At 47.4% G+C, this 12500-nt stretch overlaps 2 protein-coding genes across 4 annotated transcripts in view; one reads left to right on the forward strand and one right to left on the reverse strand.

Moving 5' to 3' along the window:
* The window catches only part of ehd4 (EH-domain containing 4), a 223137-nt gene that overhangs the window by 91091 nt on the left and 119546 nt on the right, over positions 1-12500 (forward strand). The gene's annotated exons all lie outside the window — the stretch shown is intronic.
* Positions 1-12500, reverse strand: part of scfd1 (sec1 family domain containing 1) — a 47098-nt gene that overhangs the window by 7184 nt on the left and 27414 nt on the right. For all 3 annotated transcript variants that reach the window (XM_053335954.1, XM_053335955.1, XM_053335956.1), the window contains 2 exons: positions 2794-2873; positions 2476-2538 (listed from right to left, as the gene is read on the reverse strand). In XM_053335954.1, coding sequence (XP_053191929.1) covers positions 2476-2538; positions 2794-2873 — 143 coding nt within the window. The remainder of the gene's footprint in view (positions 1-2475; positions 2539-2793; positions 2874-12500) is intronic.

Consider the following 12500-nt stretch of genomic DNA (forward strand, 5'->3'; position numbering starts at 1 on the left):
GCGCAACACACACGCACGCACCCACAGATGCGCACACACACACACGCACCACAGATGCGCACACACACACGCACCCACAGACGCACGCACACACACGCACGCACCCACAGATGCGCACACACACACACACACGCACACACACGCACGCACCCACAGATGCGCACACACACACACACACACGCACCCACAGATGCGCACACACACACACACACGCACCCACAGATGCGCACCACACACGCACCCACAGATGCGCACACACACACACACACGCACCCACAGATGCGCGCACAAACACGCACGCACACACACACCAATCAATATTCAATAATCATATAACAGGTTAGGTTTTATTACAAGGAATTATGAGTATAGTGAGTCTCTACACAACAAATGCATAATATCAGCTGGTTTACTAAACTAGTGTAATGTTAGCTAGCTTACTAAACTAGTGTAATGTTAGCTAGCTTACTAAGCTAGTGTAATGTTAGCTAGCTTACTAAACTAGTGTAATGTTAGCTAGCTTACTAAACTAGTGTAATGTTAGCTAGCTTACTAAGCTAGTGTAATGTTAGCTAGCTTACTAAGCCAGCTAACATTACACTAGTTTAGTAAAGCCAGCCAGCGGCGTGCACAGACTTTTTGAAGGGCAGGGGTTGAAAAGAAAAAAAAGGGCACATACAGCACGTTCTCGTCACTGAAGAGGGCACTTTAGCGCATGTTTTTGCCACCCAAGAGCACAGTTTCGAGTGTTATGCCAACCAGGAGGGCAACCTAGCACGTGTTTGGCTCCTAAGAGGGAACCTTAGCAGCAGAGATTTTGAAGAATAACACTTATGCATCTAAGGGTTTTTAAACAGTTTGGAGAAATTAAAAACTGAGGAGAAGTTAAATAAAAAAAGATCAGGATGTAAAAACTGCTGAATTATAAATGTCTGGATAATGACATCACCTCTGTTCGTAAAGTGGAAAAACAAGATTCCTGCTCTCTAAAGTGGATCACCAGGCCAGAGACTGAGATGATGGATGCTGAACACAGAGTAACTATCACTCTGTCACCAGTTAAACAAGCTACACCGCCTCACTCTTCTTCTTCTTCTCTCTCTGTATTAAATGTATCAGCACCTTCCTCTGATTCAGCAGCTTTTTAATGTCTAAAACAGGAACACCGACAACAGAGTCTCATTATTATACATCAGGGTGGTCGACGTGATCAGCTGCAACAGTAAATGTCATCAGACGGTTGTTAGAGATTCTAGTTTCACATCTACAAAATATCTAAATGATTTTATCCAGAAAGAAATCACAAGTTTAATTTACACTACTAAAAAAAAAAAAATGTCCCTTCACTGTTCCTTTAGAGTCACATTTAAAGAGCCAGAGCAAGTTACTATGGTGATTTACCCAGGTTACCAGGGCGATATACAGCCTGTTACTATGGTGATTTACCCAGGTTACCGAGACGATATACAGCCTGTTACTATGGTGATTTACCCAGGTTACCGAGATGATATACAGCCTGTTACTATGGTGATTAACCCAGGTTACCAAAACGCTATACACCATGTTACTATGGTGCTGTACCCGGGTTACCAAGGCGATGTACAGCCAGTCACTATGGTGATTACCCAGGTTACAGAGATGATATACAGCCTGTTACTATGGTGATTTACCTGGGTTACCAGGACGATATACACCCTGTTACTATGGTGATTTACCCAGGTTACCAAGGCGATATACAGCCTGTTACTATGGTGATTTACCCAGGTTACCGAGATGATATACAGCCTGTTACTATGGTGATTTACCCAGGTTACCCGAGATGATATACAGCCTGTTACTATGGTGATTTACCAAGGTTACCCCAGATGATATACAGCCTGCTACTATGGTAATTTACTCGGGTTACCAAGACGATATACACCTTGTTACTATGGTGATTTACCAGGTTACCGAGGCAATAAACACCCTGTTACTATGGTGAATGACTTAGGTTACCGAGATGATATACAGTCTGTTACTATGGTGATTTACCCAGGTTACCAAGGTGATATACAGCCTGTTACTATGGTGATTTATCTGGGTTACCAAGGCGATATACAGCCTCTGTTACTATGGTGATTTACCCAGGTTACCGAGACGATATACACCCTGTTACTATGGTGATTTACCCAGGTTACCGAGACGATATACAGCCTGTTACTATGATGATTTACCCAGGTTACCAGGGCGATATACAGCCTGTTACTATGGTGATTTACCCAGGTTACCGAGGCAATAAAACACCCTGTTACTATGGTGAATTACTTAGGTTACCATGGTGATATACACCCTGTTACCATGGCGATATACCCTCCTCATACATTTCCCCTCAGACTGTGGAGATCTGCAGTTATTTTGTGATGTTAGACACGTCTGCTGCTGCTGAATCCAACAGGAAACGCCTCCAATGATAATAACAAGATAATATTGACTCACCCCATGGGTTTGACTCCACTGTTGCCATAGTTGGCTGGAGTGGCGGCCATCTTGGTAAATGCCCTGGAAAGAAGGAGAGGATGAATCCAAAATGACTCAACATGATAACAAATCCTCCGATAAACATGACTGAATAACACGCTGCTCTGTCCGCTTCAGCATCCAAACCAAACATCTAAATACTTTAATTTTTCTTTTAATTCTTCAGAGCGGAGAGACGGACGGATGGAGGAGCATCTAACTGCGCCGCGGGGGAACTGGGTGAAACTAAACCGCTCCATCAGACGAACTTATAAATAAAACAGCAGCTAGACTTACTTCCACTGTTTGATGTAGTTGAGAGGTGAAAGGTCACAGCCTGCGTCGGTCAGAGCCGTCTTATACTGCTCCAGGTCCGACTGCAAAAACACACAAGACAACACAAACTGGTCAGAAACAGAGAAACAGCACGATGATACTTATTTCAACACATTTCCTGCAGATGAAAAAGTGAGTGATCAAGTTTCTTTTAACCAGATCACAGTTTACAAACATGGAGATAAAATGCATCTTTCCTTTCAGCTGATACACATTTTTTATGGATGCAAATGTAAAACCCAAAAAATCTGCATTAAAACTTTTATTCTTCATATTTCTGGATGTGAAGGTTTTTATAGTGTTTTTGGTGCTTTTTACTATTTATTTCACTAGTTAACCCTCCTGTTGTCCTCGAGTCAAGGAAGGAAGGGAGGAAGAAGGAAGGAAAGGAAGGAAGGAAAGGAAGGAAGAAGAAGGAAAAGAGGGAAGGGAGGAAGAAGGAAGGAAAAGAGGGAGGGAGGAAGGGAGGAAGAAAGAAGGAAAGGAAGGAAGGAAAGAAAGGAAGGGAGGAAGAAAGAAGGAAAGGAGGGAGGAAGGAAGGGAGGAAGAAGGAAGGAAAGGAGGGAGGAAGAAGGAAGGAAGTAGGGTGGAAGGAAGGAGGGGAGGAAGAAGGAAGGAAAGGAAAGAAGGAAGGAAAGGAAGAAGGAAGGAAAGGAGGGAGGTAGGAAGGAAGAAGGAAGGAAAGGAAGGAAGGGAGGAAGAAGGAAGGAAAGGATGGAAGGGAGGAAGAAGGAAGGAAGGAAGGAAGGAAGGAAGGAAGGAAAGGAAGAAGGAAGGAAAGGAGGGAGGTAGGAAGGAAGAAGGAAGGAAAGGAGGGAGGAAGAAGAAGGAAGGAAAGGAGGGAGGAAGGAAGGAAGGGAGGAAAGGAAAGGAAAGATGGAAGGAGGGAGGGCGAGAGAAAGGAAAAGAGGAAGGGAGGAAGGAAGGAAGGAAGTGAATGCTAATTAGTACAAAAACACCAAATAATGAACTATAACGGCAGGTTTAAGGATCTTTTTCTGGTTATAATAAGATATAAAAACCTCAGAAATGACTAAATGACTTCCTTCCTTCCTTCCTTTCCTTCCCTCCTTCCTTCCTCCCTGCCTGCCTTCTTTCTTCCCTTCCTCTTTTCCTTTCTCCCTCCCCTCGTTCCTCATTTCCTCCATCCTTTCTTCCTTTCCTTCCTCCGTCCTTCCTTCCTTCCTTTCCTTACTTCCATCTGTTCTTCCTCCCTCCCTTCCTCTCTCCTCCCTTCCTCTCTCCTTCCTCCGTCCTTCCTTCCTTCCTTCCTTCCATCTGTCCTTCCTCCCTCCCTCCTTCTCTCCTCCCTCCATCCCCCCTTCCTTCCTCCGTCCTTCCTTCCTTCCTTTCCTTACTTCCATCTGTTCTTCCTCCCTCCCTTCCTCTATCCTCCCTTCCTTCTTTCCTTCCTCCATTCCCCTTTCTTCTTCCTTCTTTCCTTCTTCTCTCTTTCTTTCCTCCCCACTACCTTCCTTCCTTCCTTCTTTCCTCCGTCCTCCTTCCTTCCTTTCCTTACTTCCATCTGTTCTTCCTCCCTCCCTCCTTCTCTCCTCCCTCCATCCCCCTTCCTTCTTCCTTCCTTCTTTCCTCCATCCTTCCTTCCTTCCCTTCCTCCCTCTCTCCTCCCTTCCTTCCTCCCTTCCTTTCAATGAGTGTCCTATAAAGGGTTAATGTTGAGGAATCTGCAGTCACGCCTTTCCTCTCTCTCTAAAGACTGAAAGGTAATGTGACCCTGAAGGATTTAAACAGTGTTGGTTTGTTTTAGTAGAAGAAAACATTCCTCTCTCCGCCTATCTGCTGCTGCTGCTGCGTGATGCTGCTGGAGGAGGTGAATGACTGGCAGCTCAGCGGGAAACGCCGAACCATTACACAACCGCCGAGCCACGTGAGAGCGAACGTGTGCGTGTGTGTGTGCGTGTGCGTGTGTGTGTGTGTGTGTGTGTGTGTGTGTGTGTGTGTGTGTGTGTGTGTGTGGTTGTTTTCGTACAAATGAAATCCCACCACATCCGTCAGAAACTCAAGCAGATAGAAGGAGGAAGAAAAACGATGAGAGGAGAGGAAGGGAAGAGAGAGAGAGAGCGGGTGGTGATGGAGGTTTTGGGTTTTTCCTTGATCAAGTAAATAAACCTTTTCAATACAAGACATCCTGGACTCCTGTCTGCTCTCTCCACTGATGTATGAGCTGCATGATTCAAATATCTATCACAACCTCTCAGGTGGACGGGAGATGAAAAAGAGAGGGATGAAAGAAAGAGTGAGGCTGTCACGTCGTCCCCTCAGCTGTTTTTATAACCTCTGGAACAATCAGTGTCCAGCTGTGTGGAGACGTGAGAAAAGGCCCTTATTGGATTATTCCTTAAATTCTCTTTTATTAACTTTACTATTGACTTTCCTCTGCAGAGAGTCTGGGTCTGGGTTAGAGAGAGGGTCAGGAGTTCAGACACCCGGGGGAGGTTAGGAGTAAAGCTGCTGCTCCTTCACATGGAAAGGAGCCAGCTGAGGTGTTTTAGGCTCCTGGTTAGGATCCTCCTGGTCGCCCCCCCCTTTAGAGGTCTGCTCCATGACACTGCCATCCTAGGTCTGCTCAGTGACACTGCCATCCTAGGTCTGCTCAGTGACACTGCCATCCTAGGTCTGCTCAGTGACACTGCCATCCTAGGTCTGCTCAGTGACACTGCCATCCTAGGTCTGCTCAGTGACACTGCCATCCTAGGTCTGCTCAGTGACAATGCCATCCTAGGTCTGCTCAGTGACACTGCCATCCTAGGTCTGCTTACTGCTACTGCCATCCTAGGTCTGCTCCGTGACACTGCCATCCTAAGTCTGCTTACTGCTACTGCCATCCTAGGTCTGCTCAGTGACACTGCCATCCTAGGTCTGCTTACTGCTACTGCCATCCTAGGTCTGCTCAGTGACAATGCCATCCTAGGTCTGCTCAGTGACACTGCCATCCTAGGTCTGCTCCGTGACACTGCCATCCTAAGTCTGCTTACTGCTACTGCCATCCTAGGTCTGCTCAGTGACACTGCCATCCTAGGTCTGCTCCGTGACACTGCCATCCTAGGTCTGCTCCGTGACACTGCCATCCTAGGTCTGCTCAGTGACACTGCCATCCTAGGTCTGCTCCGTGACACTGCCATCCTAGGTCTGCTCAGTGACACTGCCATCCTAGGTCTGCTCCGTGACACTGCCATCCTAGGTCTGCTTACTGCCACTGCCATCCTAGGTCTGCTCAGTGACACTGCCATCCTAGGTCTCCTCAGTGACACTACTATCCCAAAGACTGTATAGAAGAAATGGACGTAACATCCGTGACGTCACCCATTGGTTTGTGGACTGCTGCTCGGAAGCCAATAGTTTCTAATCTAGGCAGCGCCATCTTGAAAATTTCAGGTGCATGCTGGGAAAAATAAAAACACGGATTCTACTAATATGGGCATGAGGCGGGGCCATGGGAGCGGGGAGGTTGCTATGGTTACGAGGGCTGGATCTCGAGGACATTGGTCAATCAACCTGTCAATCAGGACGTAGCCACGCCCTAATGCATACCCTGCTTTATCATCACATATAAAATCAGGGAGGCCAAAATGTCCCAAATGAACATCATACTGCATTGAAGAAGGCTTTAAACTAGCGATTGAGACCATAAACACATTTTGAAAACGTTTACTGAGGTTAGAAATCAAGTGAGAAGTTGGTGAATTCTCCATTGACTTGTATAGAGACGGTCGCCCCCTGGTGGCCTTTTGATAGAATGCAGCTCTAAGTTACTTCCTGGTTGGCTTCATTTCAGAGGACCGGAGCTCCCCGCCTGTGCCATCCTAGGTCTGCTCAAAAGATCAAAAATACAATATAAACTTCTGAAAATCAATACACTGAATATTTTTTGATGTTGCTCATGTTTAGTGGTGTTTGTACAGTGTGAGTGTGTGTGTGTGTGTGTGTATATTGTTCAATGTTTGGTGGTGTTTCTGAAGGCTATCTATCTATCTATATGGAATAGTTTTGGGGCCGATCAGCATCATGTGACGTAATTACACAGTTTGGCCGCTGTGTTAAACTGCACAGATTACACACATCAAGTCACATGATGCATGATAGCGTGTTTCCGGTTTCATGTTCCCTCTCGGCTGCTGATAGATCCGAGTCTGTCCATGTTCGCCATGGTGATGTCAGTGTCCTGGTGCTGTTTGACTCTGAGTTCCTTCCTTCCCTCCCTCTTTACTCCTTTCCTTTCCTTTCCTTTCCTTTCCTTCCTTCCTTCCTCCTTTCCTTCCTTCCTCCCTCCTTTCCTTCCTTCCTTCCTTCCTCCTTTCCTCCCTCTCTCCTTCCTCCTTTCCTTCCTTCTTCCCTTCCTCCTTTCTTCCCTCCCTCCTTACTCCTTTCCTTCCTTCCTTCCTTCCTTCCCTCTCTCCTTCCTCCTTTCTTTCCTTCTTCCCTTCCTCCTTTCCTCCCTCCCTCCTTACTCCTTTCCTCCCTCCCTCTCTCTTCCTCCTTTCCTCCCTCCCTCCCTCCTTACTCCTTTCCTCCCTCCCTCCTTACTCCTTTCCTTCCTCCCTCCTTACTCATTTATCAGTCAGTTTGCTGTTGCTGAATATGTACTCAGAGTTCGAGTTGTCAAACTTTAAAACATTTTCCTCTTTGGAAACTCCAAACTGACATCACTGATAATGGATAAACCCTGCAGGAGTTTCTATCAGAGGTTTAACAGTGTTATTGATTAATAGCTGTGACTCAGGGAGGTTTCTTTCCTCTATTTCTTGGCCCGTACTGTGTTTTACTAATGTTGGATGAAACCAGCTGATCAGACAGATTACCAAGAGTCTTTCTGCAGGTGTCCGAGCAGAGCTGAAGGTTTGGGGGGAAACACTCTTCAGGTACTACCAGCAGAGAACTGAAATCAGCCCCAACTGTGAACACTTTTAAATCCAGGTTAAAAACATTTCTCTTCTCCTGAGCTTATGATTGAGCTCTTTTAACCCTCCTGTTGTCCTTGAGTCAAGGAAGGAAGGGAGGGAGGAAGGAAGGGAGGGAGGAAGGAGGGAGGGAGGAAAGGAAGGAAGAATGAAGGAAAGGAGGGAGGAATGGAAGGAGGAAGGATAGAAAGGAGGGAGGGAGGAAATAAGGAAGGAGGGAGGGAGGGAGGAAGGAAGGAAGGAAGGAAGGAAGGAGGGAGGGAGGAAGGAAAGGAGGGAGGAGGAAGGAAAGGAAGGAGAAAAGAAGGAAGGAAGGAAAGAAGGAAGGAAGGGAGGAAGGAAAGGAGGGAAAGGAAGGAGGAAAGAAAGAGAGAAGGAGGTAAGGAAGGAAAGAAGGACGGGGTCAATTTGACGAGGAGGACGACACAAGGGTTACTCCTTTCCTTCCTTCCTTCCTGCCTGCCTTCCTTCCTTCCTCCTTTCCTCCCTCCCTCCTTACTCCATTCCTGCCTCCCTCCTTTCCTTCCTTCCTTCCTCTCTCTTCCTCCTTTCCTCCCTCCCTCCTTACCGAGCTGAAGGTTCGGGGGGGGGGGGGGGGGGGGGGAATGCTCTTCAGGTGTTTTCAGCTCTTGACTGATTGAAACACTCGACGGAGTTCGCTGTGTTTTGAGAAGCTGGAGTTCTCTTCATGGAAAAGAGAGCAAACAGCAAACTGAAAGTAATAACAAGCACAGTCCTTGTCACCTCGTGAAGGATGAGAGTCGAGTCGGGTCGGTGCCAAACCAAACCTGATCCAGCTGTGCTCCTTTAACCAGGACTCTGTTCTCTGAGAGGAACTCGCTGCTTTGGCTCATGATGAAGTACTAAACACAGAGCAGAGCCAGGAGCTAGGAGCTAGGAGCTAGGAGCTAGGAGCCAGGAAGATGCTTCTCATAAAGCTCCAGCATCATAAACACAGAGCCAGGAGCTAGGAGCTAGGAGCTAGGAGCTAGGAGCTAGGAGCTAGGAGCTAGGAAGATGCTTCTCATAAAGCTCCAGCATCATGTCGCTACGTATCATCATGTGGTTTAGAGGACGATGAGGGAACAGCCAGCTCCGAACCATTTCTACCGGTCGCCAATCCACAGCTGGTGATGTCAGCGTCCCGGTGCTGTGTGACTCTGAGTTCCTTCCTTCCTTCTCTCCTTCCTCCTTTCTTCCTTCCTCACTTCCTCCTCCTTCCTCCCTCCCTCCTTACTCCTTCCTTCCTCCCTCTCTTTTCCTCCTTTACTCCTTTCCTTCCTCTCTCTCTTTTCCTCCTTTACTCCTTCCTTCCTTCCTTCCTCCTTCCTCCTCTCTCTTTCCTCCTTTCCTTCCTTCCTCACTTCCTCCTTTCCTCCCTCCCTCCTTACTCCTTTATTTCCTTCCTTCCTCTTTTCCTCCTTACTCATTTCCTTCCTTCCTTCCTCCCTCCCTCCCTCCCTCCCTCCTTACTCCTTTCCTTCCTTCCTCCTTTCCCTCCCTCCTTCCTCCTTTCCTCCCTCCCTCCTAAATCCTTTCCTTCCTTCCTTCCTCCTATCCCTCCCTCATTACTCCTTTCCTTCCTCCTTTCCTCCCTCTCTCCTTCCTCCTTTCCTTCCTTCCTTCCTCCTCTCTTTTCCTCCTTTCCTCCCTTCCTTCCTCCTTTCCCTCCCTCCTTCCTCCTTTCCCTCCCTTCCCCTTCTCTCTTCCTCCTTTCCTCCCTCCCTCCTTACTCCTTTCCTTCCTCTTTTCCTCCTTACTCCTTTTCCTTCCTCCCTCTCTTTTCCTCCTTTACTCCTTTCCTGCCTTCCTTCCTTCCTCCCTCTCTTTCCCTCCTTACTCCTTTCCTTCCTCCCTCTCTCTTCCTCCTTTCCTCCCTCCCTCCTAAATCCTTTCCTTCCTTCCTTCCTCCTATCCCTCCCTCATTACTCCTTTCCTTCTTCCCTCTCTCTTCCTCCTTTCCTCCCTCCCTCCTTACTCCTTTCCTTCCTTCCTCCTATCCCTCCCTCATTACTCCTTTCCTCCCTCCCTCCTTACTCCTTTCCTTCCTTCCTCTTTTCCTACCTCCCTCCCTCCTTACTCCTTTCTTTCCTTCCTTCTCTTTTCCTCCTTCCTCATTTCCTTCCTTCCTTCCTCCTTTCCTTCCTGCCTTCCTTCCTCCTTTCCTCCCTCTTTTCCTCCTTTCTTTCCTTCCTCACTTCCTCCTTTCCTCCCTCCCTCCTTACTCCTTTCCTTCCTTCCTCACTTCCTCCTTTCCTCCCTCCCTCCTTACTCCTTTCTTTCCTTCCTTCCTCTTTTCCTCCTTACTCATTTCCTTCCTTCCTTCCTCCCTCCCTCCCTCCCTCCTTACTCCTTTCCTTCCTTCCTTCCTCCCTTCCTTATCCCTTCCTCCTGTCCTGCCCTCCCTTCCTCCCTTCTGTCCTTGACCTGAGGACAACAGGAGTGTTAACAAAGATTACTTCTGACTTAAAGAAAGACGATGTAACGCTTACTTCTTACTTCTTGCTGCTATGAGAGAGACATCTACAACCTACCCTCTAACCTTTCCTTCCATCCTTATGAAACACTAAATGTTTGTGCTGTGTGCCTCGGCGTGTCGGTGAGGACGTTGCCGAGGCGACGGGAACAACGGGAGGATCATCATCTGAGATGTAAAGTGAACTTTTGTTCTGAGCGAGATGTTCAGAGGAAGAGTTTCTGCCAATCCCACAACTGAAGAGCGTCAGTACGGATGAAACAAGCCTCTCACTGTGCTCTACTCTGGCTTCAGATCACTTCATTCATTTATACATACATATCCCTCCTTTCCTTCCTTCTTCCTTTCCTCTCTCCCTCCTTTCCTTCCTTCTTCCTCTCCTCTCTCACTCCTTTCCTTCCTTCTTCCTTTCCTCTCTCACTCCTGTCCTTCCTTCTGTCCTTCCTTTCCTCCCTCCCTCCTTACTCCTTTCCTTCCTTCCTTTCTTCCTTTCCTCCCTCCCTCCTTACTCCTGTCCTTCCTTCCTTCCTCCTTTCCTCCTTCCCTCCCTTCTTTCCTTCCTTATTCCTTTCCTTCCTTCCTCCTTCCTCATTTCCTTCCTTCCTTCCTCTCTCCCTCCCTCCCTCCTTCCTTTCTTTCCTTCCCTCCCTCCTTCCTCTTTTCCTCCCTCCTTCCCTCCTTTCCTTCCTTCCTTTCCTTCCTACAATCTACAATGACAATAAACTTCCTTCCTTCCTTATGAAACACTAAATGTTTCTATAGTCTTCGTGTGCAGTTCTGTTTTTTTTGGGCCTCTGATCTGAACTCGGTAATCTCCCTCAGACCAAGACCAGCCACACAGGGAGCGTTTAGAGGAAGCGGTCAGCTCACAAACAGACTCTGGAGCGGTTGTTTGTGGTGGGAACACGATCTCACCTCAATCTGACCGACTGCAACCATGCAAGTTTGAGCTAAACAGCTTCGGTAGCCAGGAGCGCTTTGCATGCTGGGACGTGGAGAAGAGAAATAAACGGTTGCTGGCAGATCGCCGGAGAAGTCTGACCTCGATCAATGTGACCGAGAACGTTGAATTCTTCCCGTATTCGCTCTGTATTCGGAGTGAATGCTCTCACCTGGTTTTTAGTGATGCTGTTTGGCTCTCTTTGGATTTTTGAACCGAACCAAGAGAAAAACACACCCAGTACTACTTCTACGTCCTAACCCATCCACCGATTCAGACCAGCGCGAGGTTTAAGCATGCCTTTACTTGGTCCGTCATGACCAGCAGCTCATGGTGGGGAATGTTAGATAGCATTAAGAAACCTTGGATGGATATTACAAGATCAAATATGATGATGATCGAGCGTTTGCCGTAGCAGCTCCAAAACTTTGGAATGGATTGCCGCTGCACATTAGACATTCCTCCTCTCTGTCTCATTTTAAAACTCTTCTTAAAACCAACTACCTCTTTTCTTTGGCTTTTGACACCATGTAGAGTGTTGATTTTATGTGTATACATCAGGCGAGGAGCTCCTGTCCTCTGAAATGAGGCCAACCAGGAAGTAACTTAGAGCTGCATTCTATCAAAAGGCCACCAGGGGGCGACCGTCTCTATACAAGTCAATGGAGAATTCACCAACTTCTCACTTGATTTCTAACCTCAGTAAACGTTTTCAAAATGTGTTTATGGTCTCAATCGCTAGTTTAAAGCCTTCTTCAATGCAGTATGATGTTCATTTGGGACATTTTGGCCTCCCTGATTTTATATGTGACGATAAAGCAGGGTATGCATTAGGGCGTGGCTACGTCCTGATTGACAGGTTGATTGACCAACGTCCTCGAGATCCAGCCCTCGTAACCATAGCAACCTCCCCGCTCCGCCCATGGCCCCGCCTCATGCCCATATAAGTAGAATCCGTGTTTTTATTTTTCCCAGCATGCACCTGAAATGTTCAAGATGGCGCTGCCTAGATTAGAAACTATTGGCTTCCGAGCAGCAGTCCACAAACCAATGGGTGACGTCACGGTTGTTACGTCCATTTCTTTTATACAGTCTGTGGTATAGAGACGGTCGCCCCCTGGTGGCCTTTTGATAGAATGCAGTTCTAAGTTACTTCCTGGTTGGCCTCCCCGCCTGGGTCAGATTTAATTGGGCTGCCGTAATTACTGTATTAACAGTGCAACTTAATTTTAAAAGGCAGGTTTCTCTCTCAGAGCTCCGCTGCTGTAACGCCGTCGCTGTGAGTTTAACACCGAGCAGAGGACGGAGCTAAACCTGACGGAGCCGGTGGAAA

This window comes from Scomber japonicus, chromosome 16, assembly GCF_027409825.1.
Source record: "Scomber japonicus isolate fScoJap1 chromosome 16, fScoJap1.pri, whole genome shotgun sequence".
In the NCBI taxonomy this organism is placed as follows: Eukaryota; Metazoa; Chordata; class Actinopteri; order Scombriformes; family Scombridae; genus Scomber; species Scomber japonicus.